Source organism: Pteropus vampyrus, unplaced genomic scaffold (assembly GCF_000151845.1).
Source record: "Pteropus vampyrus isolate Shadow unplaced genomic scaffold, Pvam_2.0 Scaffold371, whole genome shotgun sequence".
In the NCBI taxonomy this organism is placed as follows: domain Eukaryota; kingdom Metazoa; phylum Chordata; class Mammalia; order Chiroptera; family Pteropodidae; genus Pteropus; species Pteropus vampyrus.
Genome location: NW_011889152.1, coordinates 227,565 through 248,346, shown reverse-complemented (window position 1 = coordinate 248,346; position 20,782 = coordinate 227,565). Strand labels below are relative to the sequence as shown.

The 20,782-nt window shown below is 54.9% G+C and overlaps 2 protein-coding genes across 3 annotated transcripts in view; one reads left to right on the top strand and one right to left on the bottom strand.

Annotated features, from left to right (window-relative positions):
• Positions 1-4,566: 4,566 nt before the first annotated feature.
• On the bottom strand, positions 4,567-17,066 carry EIF4A3 (eukaryotic translation initiation factor 4A3). 2 transcript variants are annotated; one of them, XM_023523020.1, is made up of 12 exons: positions 16,840-17,066; positions 13,246-13,318; positions 12,289-12,355; positions 11,825-11,887; positions 11,079-11,211; positions 10,811-10,891; positions 9,766-9,907; positions 9,217-9,355; positions 8,500-8,615; positions 5,096-5,203; positions 4,875-5,002; positions 4,567-4,764 (listed from the first exon to the last, which is right to left on the bottom strand). In XM_023523020.1, the coding sequence occupies exons 1-12, from the start codon at positions 16,898-16,900 to the stop codon at positions 4,748-4,750; spliced, it is 1,128 nt and encodes a 375-aa protein (XP_023378788.1). In that variant the 5' UTR covers positions 16,901-17,066; the 3' UTR covers positions 4,567-4,747. The 2 variants fall into 2 exon arrangements, with proteins under 2 accessions (XP_023378788.1, XP_011378013.1); XM_011379711.2 differs by lacking the exon at positions 16,840-17,066 and adding an exon at positions 15,789-16,021.
• Positions 17,067-17,239: 173 nt separating this feature from the next.
• CARD14 (caspase recruitment domain family member 14) overlaps positions 17,240-20,782 on the top strand; it is a 29,325-nt gene continuing 25,782 nt past the window's right edge. Inside the window, 1 exon segment of the mRNA XM_023523015.1 lies at positions 17,240-18,756. Within this exon segment, the coding sequence (XP_023378783.1) occupies positions 18,430-18,756 (327 nt within the window). The 5' untranslated portion in view covers positions 17,240-18,429.

Here is a 20,782-nt window from a genome sequence, read left to right as displayed (position 1 = left end):
GTAGGGATAGGCCACAATTTGTCAACTTTAAATGGACGTCACGGTTGTTTTGGACTCTTAGCTACTGTGAATAAAGCTGTGGAGCGCAATCCTGGCCACGTCTCTGGATGGACGTGTTTGTTTCTCTTGGGCAGATGGCGAGGGTGACATGGTCAGGCGAGATGCAGGGGGTGGTGGTGAATGTTTTAAGAAGCTGCCAGACCGCCACGCAGTCGCACCATTCTGCTTGCCGGCCGGCAGGGTGAGAACCGTGGCTGCCCCGCTCCCGGCCAACACGCGTGGCGTGTCTGCTCCAGCCTCCGCCACTCCAGTGTGTGGGTCTCACCATGGTCCTGCTTTGCGTGTCCCCCGTGACTAACGATGTGGAGCATCTCTGCAGAGACTTGTCACCCACAAACCGCTGGTGAGGTGTCTGTGCAAACCCTTTCCCCATTTTTCACTTGGACTGCTTATTACTGAGTTATAAAATACGCTGGTTTTCTATGGATGGCATGAATCACAGCTCAGTGGCTTTTCATTAACCCTTTCCCGCTTAGAAAAATGAGCTCGCTGCCAGTGCTGGGATTCGACATGCTTGGCGATCGAGAATTACTGAACTGTGCAAATGGAGACGCCACTACTGAAAACAGGATGCTACAAAAGTCAGTTGTTTTCAGTCGCCATACTAGAGCGATGAGAAAAGAATAAAAGTGAGATATTTCGTGGCAAACTTTGGGGGTGAGGTTAGGACGGTGGCCTGCGAGCATTATCGGGGCAAACGCCGCAGCCGCAGGCGCTGCCGGCGAGCGTTCTCGGGGCAGGTGGGAGATGCGTCAGCAAATTTATTTGGTCACAGTTCTGTGGTCAGAAGGTCGACGTGGGTCTCACTGGGCTAAAGCTGGGCATTGGCAGGGCTGCTCCCCTCCTGGGCGCCTCAGGAGAATGTTTCTCACGCAGGTGGTTGGTGGAAGTCACTTCCGCCCGTTGCCCTGGCGACTCCAGCCAGACATCCCTCTCGGCTTCTAGCGGCTGCTCCGGATCGTCACCTCCAAACCCCGCAATGGGGGCTACGCCCTCCTCACACCCGAGCACCTCTCCTGCCCTTTCTCCGCCACACCGCTGAGCGCGGAGCACACGGCAAGTCCCGAAGACCACGCGACTGCAGCCAGGAAGATTCTTGACTTCCTGCGGGCTCGTGATGAGACGGGCCCGCCTGGATAAGCCAGCATCGTCTCATCGCAGATCTTTAATTCCACCTGCAAAGTCCCTCCTGCCATTTAATGTGACCTCACAGCTCCCAGGGGTTAGCACGTGGGCACCTTTGGGGGCCATCATTCCACCCACCACGTGCAAGTTCTCGACACGTTTCAGTTGCAACTCCTTTGCCAGGTGTTTTGCAAATATTTCCTCCCAGTCCGTGGTTTGCCGTTTTACTTATTTACTCTTAAATCTCTGCCAAATGCAAAGTGACAGCCGTTTCTCCCGTTTTAAGCTTGGTCATTTCAGGTCTTACGTTTCGCGTCAGTTCGTGTATCTGAAATCAGGGTCAAGGCTGCTTCCTTTGCTGCACACGGCTACCCAGCTGTTCCGCAGCATCTGTTAGAACTCATGCTTTCCCCGCGGAACGGCCTCACCTTTGCCGAAGATGCATCCCCCATGGACCGGCGGTCTGTTTCCGGACTCCTGTGTCCCACGGCGCGCTCTGTCCTCTTGCTGGTGGCGTCTCTGGGGCCACAGCTCTGAAACATTCCCAACACCAGGCAGCGAAGTCCTCCTGCTGTGCCCACGTGTCCCAAGTAGTTTTGGGTACGCTAGATCCTTTGTATTTCCATGTAAATTTTAGAAACAGCTTGTCGATTTGAACCAGAAAAGTGTCTCCTGGTGTTGACTAGGACCGTGCTGAACCTGTAAGTCGACGTGGGGAGAACCATCTTAGCAAAACCGACTCCTCCGGTCTGTGAACTCTCTTTTTTTTTTTTTTACATCTTTTGTTTCTCTCAGCCATGTTTTGTGGTTTTTGATGCACGGAGCTTACGATTTTGTTAGATGTAGCCCCACGTATTTCACACATTTGATGCCACTGTAAATGTGTTTTTTAAAACGTTCCTTTCCAGTGCCCACTGCGCCGTGGGAGGACAGGCGACTCTGAGTGCTGACCTTGCGTGCTGCTGCCTTTCCTGAACTCGGTGGTCAGTTCCAGCAGCTTTGCTGTGGATCCCTCGGGACCTCCACGCAGTCCGTCCCCTGGGAGCGAGACGCTGTCCCTTCCTCTCAGGATGCCTTCGCTCCCTTTCCTTGCCTGTGGCCCAGGCCGGAACGCAGTGATGTGGCGGGAAGCGACGAGACGGAGCCGCGTCCTGGGGGGTGACCGCGAGCTCCCGTTCCTACTGCGGACCTGCCTGTTCCCCTGGCGGTTCTTGGGTCGGGCTCCTGGACCTCTGCCTTTCGAAGCCGTCAGGTGCAGACGTTCAGGGTGGTCACACCCTTGGGAGGCCTCCCTCGCCCCGCCAACGTCCCCTGCCGTGACATCCACGGAGCAGCACCACGCAGCCCCTGCGGGTTCGAGTTGCTCGGCGTCACCGCAGCGCGTCTCTCTCCGCCTTTCACTTTTACTTGTGCCTTCGTTTCTTCTAAACGGTTGGGTCTTGTTTCGTAATCCAGTCTAACAACTTTTACTTTTGATTGACAATTTCCTTTCCCCCCTTGCTCGGGCCGTTTTGTTCTTCAGTATAATTGTAGAGGATGCTAGATTCCCCACCTGACTTGTAATTGGCATAGTCGCCGTACCACACGATTCACTTTAAAACGCAGTTTAGTTTTTAGTGCAGCCGCAGAATTGGGCAACCATCACGATGTTCTGTAATCCGGAACATTTTCGCCCCCCAAAAATACTCTGCCCCCATGAGCGGTCACTCCCCATTCCCCGGCCCCTGGAGACCACTCACCCACTTTCGTCCCTGTCGATGTACCTGTTTGGGGCGTTTAGTAGAAAGGAGATGGCACAATGCGTGACATTTTCCCAGAACCAACTTCGAGTTTCATTTGTCTGTCATTCCACTTACTGCCCGTCATTCCCTTCCGCTTGCGGGGGTCCTGCCCGCTCTCTTCCTGGTTTCTGAGGTAACAGACGAGTCACGTCTGCGGGGATCACCGGGGTGCTTGTTCGGAAGCCGCCATCTCGCTGTTCCTCGTCCTCACCAGTTTTGTCCCCTTCGGCCCTTCTAAGTACCGTCGAGGACTCCGCTTCAGCTCCCGTGCTGGCTCTGATGTTTGTTTCGCTTTGTTGTTTCTTTAGGATTTATACCTAAAAACTAAGGTTTACGCCATCTTGAATGGTCACGCTCTACCTTCAAGTAACAGGATCCCACTTCACACGCGGCACGAGCACCGGGGCCGTGTAAACCCACTGCCTTTTCTCACACTGCGGTTTGTCACGCACTTTACTTCTGTGTCGTTACTTGTGGTTTAAGCAGCCTTTACAGCCTGAGGGACGTGCGCGCACAGACCTCAGGTTCCACGGGGCAGCTGCAGTTCCAGCCTTTGCCTGCGTGACTCCAGAGAAGGTAGGCCAGGTGACATGGGTGCCATGGCGGAGCTGTTCTCCCACAACACAGGTGATTTTCATACTCTCATTTTTCTGTTTTACAAATTTTCCTATAATGAAGACGTAGTTTTATAGTCAAGCAAAAATATCTTTAAATTGGAAATAGTTGAAAGTGGATCCCCTCCTAATCCCAATCCTGTGACAGGTATGACGGCGGGACAGGACACCGCCCAAGAGCCAGGCTGCTTTCCAGAAAGTCTGTAGCTGTCACGTCAGCCACCAGTGGAAAGGTCTCCCCCACCTTGACACTTCTGAATCACCAGCAACGCTGAACATTTGTGTGGCTACCTGTATTTTTTTTAACTGCGATCTTTGCTTCCTGCCATCTCTTCCCCGAGTCACCGACGATGTCCCCTGTGCAACCCTCCTTCTTCCCCCAAGACGTGGTATACTCACTGACCCAGATTAAGTCTTGCTGGCAATGAATCCTTCTTTCCAGTGATACACCCGAGCTCCTGGCCGGGGCCTGGGCCTGGGCCCACACACAAGGCCACCCCGGAGCTAAGTGTGCACGGCCTGCTCCTCCAAGTCCCACATCCCTCCTTCCCATCCGCCCGGCGTGCGATCAGGCCAGGCAGTGCTCTCCCCTCGCGCCCACCGCCTTCCTGGCTGGAGACGGCGCTGACTGCTGTGGCCGGGGCTGTGGTGTCACCCCCTGCGCCATGGCTGAGACACTGCCCTAAGCACGCTATATCGGAGTCCCATATGTCGCTCTTTGTTGGGAATTCAGAGAAAATGCCTTCCGTCAACTATATAATTTCAGGTGCTTTAAATGAGAATCACCTGATGAACTTAAAAACTATTTCCAAGCCCCCACCACCCTGGAAATTTCGATTATCATCCCAACCAATTTGGGGCGGGCAGAGGCCAGGCTGTTCTCCCACTGCCACTTTACCATTTTAACGGTCAGAGGAATGGCCTGCTCGGGTTATGCAGCAGGTCACCAGAGAAGCAAGGAACACCTTAAGAAGTGGGTTAGGAAGTTCAATGGAAAAGTTTCAAGCGTTTAATGAAAAACACACAGAGCAAAGCACTATTTACACATGGGTAAGAAAAGGAAGAACGACCTCCACCGCCGGGACTCTGTGAGGAGAATCCACATGACTCCTGGAACGAGGACCGGCCCGGAACGGCCCCCGTGGCTGCGGGACCCCGGCGGGCGCCTCAGATCAGGTCGGCAACTGAAAGCGGAGGGAGACACGTGTCAAGGACACCACAGACGAAAGGGGGACGCGCCAGTGTGGCGAGAGGCCCGGAGAGACCCCCCGCGGGCGGAGCCCGCGCCACCCACCGTTCATGGGCATCTCGTCGATCTGCGTGGAGTAGTACTGTTCGATGTCCCGCAGGATGCGGATGTCATCGTTCTTTACGAAGTTGATGGCCACGCCCTTCCGGCCGTACCGACCCGACCGGCCGATCCTTCGGGATAAAGCACAGCCACGCGTGTCAGTGCAGTAAAGATCGCAGCGCACCCGCCACCACGGGGACCCGGGGAGAGGCGCGTGCCCGTACCTGTGGATGTACAGCTCTCTGTTGTTGGGCAGGTCATAGTTGATGATGAGGGACACCTGAGGAACGTCCAGCCCCCGGGCCCAGACGTCGGTGGAAATGAGCACGCGGCTGCGGGAAGGAGAGGTTACTGGAGGTGGTGGCCCGGGCGCAAGGGCCTGAGACAGGCTACGCGTCCAGGACCCAGCGGGTCACCCTCGCACTGGTCCCGCTGCCAGCGCGACGCGCTAGGGACAGCACCAGAAGGACCCGCTCCGAAGGGGCGCTTGGTAGGTTTCGTTACTTAGGTCACGTGCGCTTTCTGAATAAAAATTCCAGGTGTCCTTCACGATGCTACGTGTCATCTGTTTAAAGCCGGCCCACACCGGTAACTGGGAAAGACGCTACTTTTGCAAAAACTCGAGAACAGCAGCCTCGTAGCTGACTCACAGATACAGAGATCCGACCGGCGACCGCCAGAGGGGAGGGGCGAGGGGCGAAGGGACAAAGTACCAATGCGCGGCCACGACGGTCACGGACGCAGCGTACAGCGCAGGGCACGCAGTCAGCGCTGCTGTAACGGCTGTGTGCAGTGCCGGGGGGCTGCTGGGGTAACCGGGGGCCGCTTCGTGGATGGCGTGAACGATTAACTTTTTAAAATTTAAAATAAAAGTCCTTCACCCAGGACAGAACCTGGCATACCACAGATCGCTGCCCAACGCCCGGGACAGCAGCCCGCGGCCCAAGGCCCACAGCCCACCGAGCTCCTGCCGTGCAGCTGGGCCGAAACAAAATGGTCTTTAAGTATAAAATACCACATTTTGAATACCTAGTACCCCCAAAAAGTAAAAACCTCACTAATGTTTTTAATGCTGATCACATGATACGCTACATTGAAATGATACGCTACATTGAATTAAAGTGTGTTACAAATCAACTTCACTTGCTTCTCTGTTTCACTGTGGCTGCCAAAAAACATTAACTTTCGTTCCTGGTGTGAATTACGTTTCTACGGGACGTCGCTGGTCTAGAAGCGTTCGAAGTATTAAGAGACAGCAGAACGGGACAAAGAAGTTAAAAAACAAACAGGAGGTGGCACTGCCACATAACCACAAACGACTGGGGCCCTCCGGAGAGGAAAGAACGGGGCCGAGCACCACCTGAGGAGTCCCGTCACACTAGTGCCAAGGAGGAGGACGACGACACGGCGCCAGACACATCAGGGCACAGGCCGCCGAAGACAACACAAAGCAGCACGACCTCTGCGGAGCGGGCTGCCCAGCGCCTTTGTTTTTCAAGGAGCAGCGAGCAGGCTGGCGGCTCCTCTCCCATCAGAAGCCCAGGAGCAACTGCGTCAGGAAAGTGACACCAAGGAAGGGCGGCCGGCCCGGGCGGCCCAGAAATCTGTCTCGGCAAATACCGTCCCTCGAGAGGTCAGGGGAGGCGCTTCGAGATGAGCGAATGCCTTCAGACAGACTGGAACAGACCGCGGTCTGTCACCGGCAGACCCCACTAAGCACGAAGACGGCGTTCTTCAGGCAGAAGGAAACACCCCGGGGGCCGAAGGGAAAGAGGGGCGGCACCTCGCGTCTTAACCCTAAACGTGCGTGAACCGTCACCTGGTGCGCAAGGTCTCGTGGGATTTGAGGTGTATACAAATTAACACACGTGGCAGGAGCACACCACGGAAGTTTGGGGGTCCCCGGAACCGGTGTTCCCAGGTCTCTGCACTGTGCCAGCTAACGGTAGATGCTGGTGACAGGCGCTGTGCTCTCTAGGGCAACTACCAAATACAAAGAAACGAGCATTTTCCAAAGTAAAACATGGGAAAAGGAATAATTCCCAAAAACCCAATAGAAAGAAAGAGATAGGAGGGCTCTGAGGCCGGCGGCAGGGCTGGGTTCGCTGGTTGGTAGCACGATCTCGCAGAAGTAGGGACTCACCGGAAGAGAAGGGCACAGAAACACCAAGGCAGAGGGCCAGAGATGCGGAGGACACTGAGAAGCAGAGGTAGAGGGACCAAAAGGGACAGAGAAACAAAAAGTCAGAGAGAGACAAAAAGAGAGAGAAACAGGGAAAGAGACACAAAGACTGAGAGACAGAGGACAGCGACAGACTGACACCCGCGCGGAGACAGAGGGAGAGACAGAGAGACAGACGCAGATACGCAAAGACCCGTGAAGAGGCGGAGAAGCCCCCAGGGGCAAGAACCAGGCAGATGGCACTGCCCACCATGGGCCTGAGGACTGGCCGGCTGCCCCTCAGGGCAGGTGCTACCCTGTCCTGGCCTCAGTCTCTTGTCTAGAGTGAGAGGAGGGGTCCCACGCTGCCATCTTGGCACGGCTGAAGCAGGTGTCACCCAATGGGCGAACTGAGACCGGCGAGGACCAGAGCCTCACTGAGGTCACACGGTGCTGTGAGGACCACCCCTGACCTCGCGGCCAGGATGGGATGGAGGACCGGGGCAGTGCAGCATCACGCAGTCCGTGGATGGGTCTGTGCCCCGCCTGCCGCGCCATCTTCTTGAGCCTCAGTTTCCCTTTCTAAGAAATGGGTGTGATGGCAGCAGTGTGCGGAGCTGGCTTAGTCTCCGGAATTTCAGGACTGGTTGTTAAATAGCCGTTATTAAAAATCAAACCACACAAACACGATTAAATTACCTACTTAAAACAAAGACAATAAATACTCACCGTACCCTTAAAAAAAAAAAGACTAAATAAGATGCACTTAGAAGACGATTAACTCAAAACCCAATACATATGTATTCGTATTAAACAAAACTAGACTAAATGCTCCATTTAAAAGACAGTGATTATCACTAGACTAAAATAAAAACAAAAACAACCAGCTAGGTGCCACTCGCACGAACTCTGTCAAACGCTTAAGGTTGCACATGAGACGCAGCAGATGAAAGGGTGAACCGAGCAGACTCTAAGCAGAGCGGAGCCAGCGTGGCCGCCCCGGGCCGGTGGGAGCCAAGACGGAGCATGGCTGCGGTGAAGCCAAACACACCGCGATGGAGGGGAAACCCTCGGCAAACAGTTCTGACTGCGTCTGTGCGGCCGCGGGACACACATGAGACCTGCCAGGGCCTCGCAGGACCAACCCCACCCGTGACACTCTCGGCACCAACGAGCGCAGCAGACGCAGGACGCCACATGCCGACCCCCGCACAGCTCCCGTCCTGTTCACGCCTGCACGAACATCTACAACGACCGCGCCGGGCCACCGGGCGAGTCTGAACACCAGCCACAGAAATGCAACCACACGTCCTCTGGGCGGTGGAACTCAGCCAGAAATCAACGACAAAATGCTAAATGGAAAACCCCCCTTATCCGGAAACGAAGGTGCGCCCTTCTACGGGAGGCAGGCAGCCCAGCTCGCCAAAGCCTGTCACCCGCCAGCTGAGCGCCCCGCAGCGGCCCCACCTGGCACCGGACCGGAACTCCTTCATGATGGACTCCCGCTCCTTCTGTGGCATGTCCCCATGCATCGACGACACGGTGAAGTTGGCTTCTCTCATCTTCTCCGTCAGCCAGTCAACCTACGGATCGAATTGGCACACGACTGTCAGCCCAGACACCAGGCCGGGGGCCGCGGCGCTTGGTGAGCCCGTGCCCTAAACGCAGCCCCACGGTCACTGGGCGCGTAGAACAGTCAGCAGTGCCCGGCGGGGCCAAAGTCCATGAATTTACTCCCTGTAAATGAATGAATCTATTCCCTGTACATTTCTTTAGGAAAAAAAAAACATATCTCACTATTCTCATTTGAAATTAAAATCTGAATCTTGTTCGGAACAGAGCCTAACTTCCCTTTGTTCAAGGGGAAGCCCTCAGCTCTGCTTGCACATCGGTGTCACCTGGGAGCGAGCAACACCTGGCCACCTACGACCGATGCCACCCGGGGCTTCGGCTGTGGGACCAGCATCAGCCCTCTCGTACGGTTTCACTGGACACGTCCGTGTTTACGTATCGTCCACGGAGGATTTTGAGCTGAAGGGCAGGGGCAAGTGGCTGCCACAGAGACCGTGTGCCCACAAAGCCTGAAGCACGGGCCTCGAGCCCTTCACAGGAAGTCTGACCCAAGTTCTAAGGGACCCGTCCTCAGGCCTCCCCACGAGGACAGGAGAGCCGGTGGCCACGCACCTTCCTTTTGGTGTTGCAGAAGATGACGGCCTGTGTGATGGTCAGCGTGTCGTAGAGGTCGCACAAAGTGTCAAACTTCCACTCTTCTCTCTCCACTGCCACAAAAAACTGCTTGATGCCTTCTAGAGTCAGCTCGTCACTGGAGGACAAAGACAGGCCCCGTCACTCGTCCTTCTGAGACTGGCGGGCAGACGCGGGCCAGGCAGCCCCGAGGCAGGTCGGCTGGCCGAGAACCGCCGGCACCGCCCACCCAGCCACGGCCTCCTAGAAGTCCCCACTCCCACCGCACGGCCCACGCCCTGGTTCAGTCCGCACTCTGACAGTGGCGACCAGCACGTGTGCTTCTGAACGAAGCACTCCGCTGGTCCACAGCTCTGTTTTACTCCCCAAACTCTGACACACGAACACTGGCCGCGAAGTTTTCAATTTGGAATGACTGAGTCAGAGGCCAGCTTTCCAAAAAAAGACACTTAGGAGTTTTGCGTTTTAACACCCAAACGCAGCCTGTGTCGCACGTTCCGGCAGCGCTGGAGGAGGGGGCGCTCTCACCGTTTCACCAGGATGCGGATGGGGTCGGTCATGAACTTGTTGGTCATCTCCAGGATCTCGTGGGGCAGCGTGGCGCTGATGAGCACCACCTGCGTGGCCGGGGGCAGGTACCTGTACACGTCGTAGATCTGCTCTTTGAAACCTGGGCGCAGAAGAAGACACACGGGGCCTGATGTGCCACCCAACACGGACATTCGACGAGACGCGGAGTCATGACCGCACGGCAAACTTCACAGGGACTCGTCTTCCCACAGCGCCTAAGCCACACGCTGCCTCGCCTCTCCCCACCCCACGCACGAAGCGGGTCACGGCCCCACCCCAAAAGTCCTGGACGCCAGCAGTCACAAGCGAGGCACCTAGCCCTGAGTCGCCCCCCACCTCGGACGACTGCGCATGGTCTCGACTCGGTTCCAGCTGCTGCCGCCCTGTGCGGACGGGCGTCCACTGTGACCAGATGTGCCATGCTTTGAGAGAATCCAGAGATCTGGATTTTTACCAAAAAACTCCCAACTAAAAAATCTCTAACCAATATCAAATCGTCATGTTGTACACCTAATACCAATATGTCATATGTCGATTATACCTCAGTAAAAAATCTCCCGATTAAAGAGGCAATTTGTTCACATTATATAACGTGGTACAGGCTGAATAAAACAGCCTCAGCAACCAATAAAACGACGAGTTAAGTAAATTACGGCCCGCTGGTACCGAAGAAGGCCCTAGTGACTCGCCGACATACCATTTATACTCCCCCCGACCAGCCCAGGCATTGCCATGCGCCTCCTCTCGCTCCACACGTCTGTCACCTGTGCCTCCAGCACACACAGCAACGCCGCATCTGTCTGGGTTGAAATGCTGCCATGCGGGTTGTGATCGGCCTTACAAAGACCAAAGTACGTTTTAAGTCCCCACTGCCCCCGAGGCTCAGCTACTTCCCACAAAGAACACACTGACTCACACTCAGAACTTCCATCAGCTCCGTGTTTCAACTCACACTGTGAAAACTTCAGACTCTACATTAGTAGAAAATCCTCGTTACTCCTACCTTTATTCAGCATTTCATCGGCCTCATCCAAAACCAGCATCTTGATAGCACGTGTCCTTAGACTTCTGCGACGAATCATATCTATAAAATTCGTTTAGAATAATCAGACCTCAGGCTACAAGAGAGCCAGCCATTTCAATTGGTTTTCACGGCACGTGAGAGACCCCCCCCCTCCACTTCCTACAAGCGGGGTGTCCGACAGCAGCCCCTCCAGACCAAGCGGTCCTCAGACGCCACCCGCGGCACCACGTTCACACACAGCGCTTACCAAAGACACGGCCCGGCGTGCCGGCGACCACGTGCTGTCCATAGTCCAGCTTCCTGATGTCCTCCCCCACGTTGGTGCCCCCGATGCAGGCGTGACACTGGACGTTCATGTAGTCACCCAGAGCGAGCAGGCCCTGGATTGAAAACCAGCATCACATCCAGAGCCCCGCTCGAGACCACGACAAAGTCAGACACATCTGCGTTTTCTGGAAAGGGAGCTCATTCCTGTCCCCACTAGGATTCCGGCAAGTGTGTATGCCGCTCTTCCCAGCACCAAACGAGGGGAGCCCACTCCTCCTCCTCCTACTCTTTCTGCAGCAAAATGGGGGTAGTTTTACTGGTTTATTATAAAAGCAATACATATTAATCACAGGAAAATCAGAAATATAAAACTCATAATCCTATCCGCCGACGTTAACAACTCAGCGTACATCCTTCCAAAGTGTGTAGGATGAATATGAAATAGTTACAATTATTTTTATTAAAACCAATTTTTTGTTGAAAAAAATTATAATTCTAAGACTGCAAAAACTTCTGGAATCACACAGGGGACACTCAAAATGAGTTGCTACAAACCAGCAATTCATATAACACTACGTAATGATTTATGGCAAAATACTTGGAATCAGGAAAAGAAATTTCAGACAACAGAAAACCGGGCTTCAGCTAAGTCCACCAGCCGGCCTTTTGCAACTGGCTTCTGAGCAGCGCTTGCAAACATGACACCGCCGCCCGGCCCCGCCTCACCTTCTGGATCTGCACAGCCAGCTCTCTCGTTGGGGCCAAAATCAAAGCCTGGGTCTCACGAACCTGGTGAAAGAATTTGCCAGAAAACAGAGACCCCTCAGTGTCTCCGAGGTGGCCCGTGCTAACTCAGACGTACGTCTGTTTGGCGTGTCATCTTGCGCCGACCCACGGAGGTGAACGACATGTCGCTGAAACCACAAACCCGGCAGCAACAGGGCACGTTGCTCACGCTGCTCACGCTGCTCACGCTGCTCGGCAGCAGTTCGCAGACAACACCTCCCACCAGTTTAAATACAAAGGACCTCACGACAGGGTGTGAGTGAGCCCAGGTGTCAGCGCGCAATTAAGATTCTCTTGGAAGATTTGTTGGGTCAGTATGACTAGAAACAGCAAAATTATACTTTTTGAACGCTGCAGTTAGGAAAAGAAATGATTCCCTAGGATTAAACAGAGCTGCAAATCACCTGAATATCCAAACACTGGAGGACGGAAATACTGAAGGTGGCAGTTTTGCCTGTGCCAGACTGAGACCTATTAAAGAGAACAGATGAAGGGGACTTAGATCCACGTGTCAAATGTCGCCGTTCCCGCTCCCACGGCCCGCCGCGGCGGTGCTCTGAGGGGCGGGAGCACCGGGCACTTCTTCCAAGCAGATGCCCCTGCCCCCCAAACAGACCAACAACATCTCAGCTGCAAGTGGGTGGGACTCAGGCACCACGTCACGACTTTTAAATCACAGGCGACAAGGACGGCAGCTGTGGCTTTTGCATCAGGGGTGGTGGAGCTGCAAAACCTGTCCCTCCAACAGGTGCCCCAGGCAGCAGAGAAAGGGCTTCCCCTTCACGTGACATAACTCTGGCCTGAAACCATCCTGCGATCTCTTCTTTTTGCAAATGTGTCTTTAAAAATTAGGCAAATCAAGAATGAAGCTATCAAAAGGGTATTAAATACAATGCCACGTGCCAATGGATAGGTAATAAAGCTGGCTAAAGAAATGAAAGCTTTCTAGCGCACAGGACAGAAAAATAAAAACAAACAAAACACCCTGTGTCCAAAGTCTAGGAAAAAGTTGATAACAAACATGTAAAAACTGAAAAACTGGTCACCCCAAAGCATTTAATTATACAAGTGACCCTCGAACAACACAGGGTTAGGGGTGCTGATCTCTCTCGCAGTCAAAAGCCCACAGACAACTTGTGAATCCCCCAAAACTTAACTACTACTGACCAAAAGCCTTATTTACAACGTGAACAATTATCAACCAACATGTTTTATATGTTACATCACATACTATAGTCCTACAATAAACTGGAGAACAATCTTAAAACACATCCGCTGTGTTCACTGAGAGGAGTGAGCGTGTTCGTGCCCACGCAGCTCGACCCGCGCTGCCCCAGGGACCCCGCTGCAGGCGGACTTACTGTGCGATGACATCTCGCCCTTTAATTATCTGCTTGATGGCTCGCTGTTGGATTGCCGATGGTTTTTCAAATCCTGTGAAGAAAAACAGAAAAACTGAGCTCCAACCGCCAGGCGATCGCGTTACGAGCACACACTGTGAGCTCCTGGGGACACAAGCGGATCTGTTTGACCCTCCACCCCCACTCCCACCTACCCCGATGTCCACCGTACTAAGCTCTCAAGAAACAGCCGCTGAACGAACTGGGCGGAAGTGGATTTTTACACCGACTGACATGGGACCTTATTTGTACAAAGTCTCTGTAAATGGGCCGTCCTGCAGAATACAAGGGTCCTGGTCAGGTCTGAAACAAACGAAACGTTCCCGGTAGACTCTGGAGAACGGGTGGCGGAGGCTCACTTTGCAGTCTACGTACTTACTACTTCACGGTTTGACTACATTACGATAACCTGCGTTACTTCTCTGCTCTGTGCGTTCCTTTTCAAATTACAAAAAGGCGAATCAGTCCACTGATGCTGTGATCACCACTCTCTCTGCCCACTGCGTCTGCAGGTTGTTCATGTCACCTGCATGTCGTCTACCGCCTGGGTGGCAGAGCGGAGTGTCCGCCATACTCCTTCCTGTCCCGGTGCAGCTACAAGAACCGCCCCTCTGTCCCTCGCATCGCGGTATAAATTACCAAGGGATGAGGCGACTCTGAAGGATTAATAGCATTTTCCAAGTAAACAAAACTTACGTACAGAAACCGCATTTTAATTATTTTTTTGGTAGTCTTTTAAATCTATACGATCTCCCATCTAACACAAAAGCAAACACGACAGGTGACTTAAACACCTCGTGATGACCAGGTGCATGAAGGAAACTGAAACCTGTCTCAGGGCAGGGTGCCCTGGTGCCAAGGGGCAGGTAAGGCTGTGAGGCCCAGCTGCGACTTTTCCTCCCGCCCCCTCAGCAACTTCTCTGCTGTCTAAACTGTGGTGACATCACAGACTGCTGGATGGAAGGCGCCCCGATCCCAGGCATTAAGCGCAGACGCAGACCACTCCCACCTGCATCCCCAACTCCCCTCTTCCCAGGCTTCCCGCTTAGATGGCTGCCTGCCCAATATCTCAAGTTCGCCATGTCTTAGAGCCTCCGATCTGCCTCCCTCGAGTGCTCCCCACCCGAGCGAAGGGCAGCATCACCAGGAATCCCACGGACCCCCTTTGCTCTGGTGCTCACACTCGACCCATCGGCAAACCCTGGTGGCACCCCACTTCCATCCACATGCCATCGTCTCTCCCCTGGACCAGAGCAAACACCTCCTAACTCATCACCCTGCATCCTCTCCTGCCTCCTCTCCCCTCAAACCCACAGACACCCTGGTCAACCCAGGATCACTGCCCAGCTTAAAACCCTCCGAAGGCTTCCAACTGCACTTAGAAACAAAATCCACATGCTTTATCACCTCACGTGACGCTGTGCAAGATCTGACCCCTGCCACGCTCTCCGGACTCATCCCTGGGGCTCCCAGGAAAGGTGGCTTCTTTTGGTTCCTGGAATGTACCCCGCTCAGAGATGCAGCCCCCTGGCATCAGCTGCTTCCTCTGCCCAGTCTCACCACAGTCTCATAATGGGACACTTAATCCAGACCTCACCTCAAACGTCAACCGTCCCTGGGACCCCCGTTATCTATTTGCTCCATTTGTAGTGACCTCACCTTTAGAAACAATAGGTTAAGGATAAGACATGGTACGTGCTAACGGCCATGTCTCACTTCTAGTTAGTTATCTGCTAAAAATTTATTAACTAAAGGGATTTACTGGCCGGATCACTGCCTATAGGTACAAAATATTTTAACAATGACGCATTCTGCTTCTGTACCCCTGCTTGCTTACCCACCTCTTAGTTATCAGTTAATGAATGGAGGAGATACAGTCTTTTGTGTAAAGATTAAGGATGTGGGGGATGGGATCGAGGGCTTAAAATCTTTGTGCCCCTGCGTCTCGGGGCTGCTCCTTTGCAAGGACAGCCGCCGGCTAATAAACTGTCTCTTGGACTAGAGCACTCGAGTTGGGCCTGGTTATTTCGGTCACAACACATTTGATCGCTCTCTTTCCCGCAGCCACACTGCATTCACTGATCCCGCCTTACTTTCTTCGTAGGCATCACCGCTGCCTGAAGTAACCGTGGCTGTACACTATCCATCTCCCAAACGTGACCTAAGCTCCATCTCTGAGGGCACGTGCCTGTCCGGTCCACCGCTAAACCCCCGGCGCCTAGAGCCGCGCATGACCCTAACTTCCGGCGGGTGCAGACGATCAACCGCTGAATGCCTGCCTCCGAAACGCCCAGAAGACTGCGGCCCTCGAGGGACCAGCACAGTGCCCTGCGCCGAGGACAACACAGGGACGCGGTGTGGGACAGGCGTGCTGGGGGCGGGGGTCGCCCACCGGCGGCCCCAGGCCTCGGCTTCGACCCCCGGCGCCCGGGGCTGGCCCCGGCTTTGGCCACGGGGCCTGGCCCTGCCCGCCCCCTTCCCGGCTCGCGCCCGCGCCCGCCGACCGTAGGCGTAGATGCCGCGCAGCAGGTCCTCCCGCAGGCCCATGGTGTCGAACGTGGGGGTCACGTCCACCTCCTCGCTGGTCTCGAATTCCACTTTGGTCATGTCTTCCTCTTTGAGCAGACGCTTCCGCGCCGAGCCAGAGGTCGCCATCGTGGCCGTGGCCGCCATGATCCCGAACAGGATGAGAGCAAAGCGCGCGCCTCAGCGGAAGGCGGAAGCGGGGCCCGGCGCCGCCGCCGCCGATGGGAACTGACGCCACCGCGTGCGCGTGCGTGCGTGCGTGCGTGCGTGCATCGGGGCCGCGCCTTGGGAGGGGCGGGAGCTCCTCGCACTGTGAAAGGGGAAGGGGAGCTTGCCGCGGCTAAAGGGGCGGTGCTGCTGATGCTCTCGCGCGATGTGCGCTCTCGCCGGGTCTCGCGAGGGTTGCCGCCTCGAACGCCGTACCGGGATTGCGTGCGCCGTCGGCGGTCGTTCCGGTCCCGGGTCCTCCGCGGGGGCTGAGTCTCGAAGTCCCTGCTCCGGGTGGGGTCTCTACGCGGCCCTGCCTCAAGTGGCAACCGGGGCGCGGGCCACCAAGTGCGCACATTCCCCGTTTATACGTTTATGCCGACGTTATCTCCGGCCGAGGTCGAAGGGCGCCGGGCGCAACGTGCACGCGCGTTTTGCTGCTCGTTATGACTGATGCGCGTGGACATCCTCACTCCACGTGTCTACTTCTGGGGAGTCTGGAGTGGTCGATCGTCTGTTTGGCCGCTCTGGTTAGGTGGCCGGTTTTTAACCCCCTATGGGAAACCCCGGACCCGAGGTCCTGTGCAGAATGGGGGCCCACGCCCCGGGGATGCGGACGATGCGCGACCTCCGACGTCCCTCCGCGCCACGACCCCAGGACTGGCTGCGCCACCGTGGGGCGTGCCTTCGCGTGTCTCTGCAGCTGACCGTCCATTCAGGCCTCAGAATAAATCCTGCCCTGCAGAAAAGAAGACCCTGGAGGCCATGGCTTCTTGTCGCCCTGTAGAACGTTAACCGGTTATGCCTCTAACCCTCACTTACGTAATCGCCTCGAGGTACCCACTGCTGAACCAGTCTCACCACCTGGCTGGCCTGTGTTCATTCTCCGATGTTGGAGAAGCGTGTTTCATCTTGGTGGAAGTTACTCTCCCACAGTGCCAGCTCCGTCCTTGGTCATTGTTTTCTTGGCTCCCATCCCTGGGCTTGTCAGTCTAGGACCTTCTTCCTGTTCTGAAGGTCAATTTCCTCAAAATCGGATGATCGTTTTAGCCACCGAACGTGCAGCGGGTCGCAGTGCGTTGACAAGCAAATGAGGGCTTGCTTCTGATGAAGCTCGCACTCGGGCGCCACAATGTGTCCAAACCTTACAAGATAATTGACCTGATAAATACTGCTGACAAGGATGCTGGTATTAGTCCAATGTTAAATATTTATGGAGCTGAATTTCTTTTTTAGACTTTAAATAAAATATAAGTTCTTAGATCTCACTCCCAAAGAATTACCTGATGCCTTTTTTGAGGTTACACACGCTTTCACAAGCTGTGCTCTAGGGCCGTGCTGTAAAATACAGATTTCAAAGGCAGTATAAGAAAATGTAAAAGATCTCAATAATTTTTATATCGATTATATGCTGAAATGACAGTATTTTAGATATACTGAGTTAAAATATTAACTTCATTTCACCTGTTTTTACTACTTGAATTTAGCTACTAGAAACATTTTAATTTGATGTAGTCCATTGGACTTAAGTACTGTTGTAAATACTTAACCACATGTAAAATAACCATGCCAGGAGCGTGGGGAAAGAGTAAATTGAAGATTTACTGGCTTTCCAAATTCTGGCATCAGCAACGAGGGAGAGGAGCGATTACACTCTTCGAATGCCAAGAGATTAACGGCCTCTTCTGCATTTGTTCAGAATTTTTACTCGTATTCGTGATCCACCTACACTCAACTTTTACCTTCGCACTTTTATATTTTATGCTATTTTCCTGGCAATGTCTCTTTTGCTATGTCCGAATATACATTAGGGGTCCCCTCCTTCCTTTAGAGCCAGTAACCTTTTAGACTTTGGGCCAGAGTCCATGAAAATGACACCACCAGGGTGGGTGTCGGGTCAGTCTCTTGGTGAACAACGCTCTCAGAGGAACAGTGGGGAACAAGGCAGACTCATCTTTGTCCTGGAGGTCAGTCTAACCGGCAATGACCCCCACCCTAAATATGGACTCTGTCTCCTGTGTCTCATCTCCCATTCTCTTTATATTTGGGGAGAGGTGTTATCTCACCTGATGAGACTAATCTCAAGGGGGGCTCTTGTCTGTTTCATTCCCCATCCCTGCTCTAGCACACAGTAGGTGTGCCTGAATGTCCTGGGCAAGAGGGAAAGAGGGATGAACGATGGGGTCCCAGTGGTTCAGGAACTCCCAGAGTTCACGCTACAGTGGTGGGCAAGACGGAACAGCTCTGCGGGCTGCACCTCCCGAGCTGTCTTTCCCACTGTGCCCCTGCCGGACTTGGCCGCAGATGGTCAGGCAGCTCACCTAGTCCGAGGGCAGGAGGAGGTTTGGGTGTAGTGCTGCTGGGCTGGGCCGGGCTGGGCTGGGCTTCCATGAGTCACTGCCACAGGAGTCCATGTCCTGGATCCAAGGCGCTGTCCCCAAAGAACAACTTTCTGCCAGAAACCCCGCCCATTACCTGGCACTAAGTGGTAAACTCTGTTCCTTTCTAGGCTCAGCTCTCTCCAGCTCACCGGCCAGGCGGGCACCTGACGAAGCCCCGCCTGAACCCACCTGGCTGGACCTCGGACCCCGCGCTGCAGGCATCCGGCACCGGGGCAGCGGGTGTGCCCAGAGCATTTCTGAGGTGCTGGATTGGGTGGCGAGCAGGACCGAGAGTGCTGCCCTCAGGGAACTCGTGTTCCCCAAACGGGCAGCCCAACCGAACATGCAAAACAGTAAGGTGATTGCAGCTTTTACAGCCACCGTGATGCAGACGAAATGAGGCAGAGTGGGAGAGTGAAGGGGGCTGCTGGCTACGGGTGTCTGGAGGAGGCCGCCATGGTGACACCCCGGGAGCAGTGTTCTAGGAAGAAGGGACAGAGAGCGCGAAGACCCCCAGGTGGGCAGGGGATTGGCACAGTGGCGGGATGGAAGGCCAGGATGGTTGTGGCATCACACATGCGGGGGAGGTGGGAGGGGGGAGGAAAGGTGACCAGGCACAGATCGGGAAGGGTCTGTCAGACGGATGACAAAACGGCATTCGAATGCGCATCACGGTTGCCGCAGCAGCCACTTCAGGGTGGTCTCTCTTTGGGGCAGAGGACCACATTCTGATAAACGGCTTAGGAAGATGACCTGGCTCTGCTAGTTCTTGTCCTCTGGAGGTTGCAGGCTCGCACTGGGGTGGCAGGAAGAAACGACAGGGCATTAGGGTCCATACTATGTCAGGGGGCAATGGGTCCGATACAGAAAAACGAACCAGGGAAAAGAGGCAGGAGGCTCAGGGTGGGAAGCTGGTGATTTTAATAGAATGGCCCGGAGAGGGCTCTCTGGGAAGGTGGCCCTCGAGTGGAGTCCTGAAGGAGGCGAGGGAAAAGGCCCAGGCAGCAGGAACAGCAAGTGCAGAGGCGCTGGGGCAGGGGCATCATGCAGCGCTGGCGGAGCAGGTGGACGCAAATGGGGCCAGCGAGTATGAGACGAGCAGCGGCTCGTGCCCAGGACGTGGTGAGGGCTTGGCGGCCTCCAAACCCAAGGGAATGACGTGACCGGACTCCTTGAACAGGCCCACTCTGCCTACTGTGTTGAAAACTGGCTTTGGGAGGCGTCAGAGGAAGCAGCCAGGAGATCATTGCAGGTGTCCAGGTGGGTGATGATCGGGGCACAGCCACGCAGGTGTCGAGTGATGATCTGATTCTGGATATATATTCACGTGGAAGAACCTAGAATGTCACCTAAATATAAATAGTAATCATTGAACGTCGACTACAGGTGCATCCATTGGAATTGTTTAGATGCTTCTCGTATCGCCCGTGAGAACTGAGGAAGGGCTCCGGATTTCGTCTTAATCGTCTTTGAGGATTTGTGATGGGCCAGGCTGACTGGGCACAAAAGAGAGAAGATCTGAGGTTTTCTGTCACCCTCTCAGTCACCGCCATCTGTGGGCTGACCAGATGCATGGGCAGCTTCCAGAAGATTCCCCTGACTCACAAGGCAAAGGAAACGGCACATGGTGGCCTTGCTGTGGGAATGCACCGGAGCTCGCGTGACGTGTGGATGCCCGCATAAGACATCGCTTCCGTGGGCAGGGCAGGGCAGGGCCAGGCCGGGCCTGACAGACGCTCCTGCCAAACCTGCTGGTCCACTGCCTTTCCGCAGAGCCTGTGGCCCTGCCAGTCGGGGCTTCTAGAGGGCGAGGAAGGCCAGCGCAGAGCCCCCGCCGAGGAGAGCAGGTCAGCACACCAGGGGAGGGTGAACAGCAGGACGGGTCGGAGAGCTGTCATAGAGGGGGTGGAACAGGAGGGTGGCTTCTTCCCCGTAAGGGGGTGGTGCTTGGTTCGCGGATGGCAGAGGAGAAAGCGAATGTCCCGTTTGGCGTGGTGAGGGCGTGAGGAGGAGTGCTCCGCGCTGGACTCAGACCTCCGCATTGTTGCCCAGGGAAAGAAAGGGGGAGGCAGGTTTCCAAGTTCAGGTTCAAGGTGAGCAAGCCCAGCCCTGCCCGTGGTGGTAAGCGCACAGCCAGAGAGCGGCGCTGCGGTGTGGGGTGCTCGGCGCCCATCTGCCTCACCCTTCAGTCGTATCTGCGGGGCCCTGAGCTCCCTCTGATGCCTTCTTTCCTACTCTGGGGTCCTGCACGTGTGCGTGCGTGCGTGTGCGTGTGTGTGTGTGTGTGTCCGTATGTGCGTGTACTTTCTCCTCCCCACTCCCCAGGGGAGAGGAGGCACTGAGCCTTGGGCTATGAGAAGGATGTTGGCGCGGGAGGGGCTGGA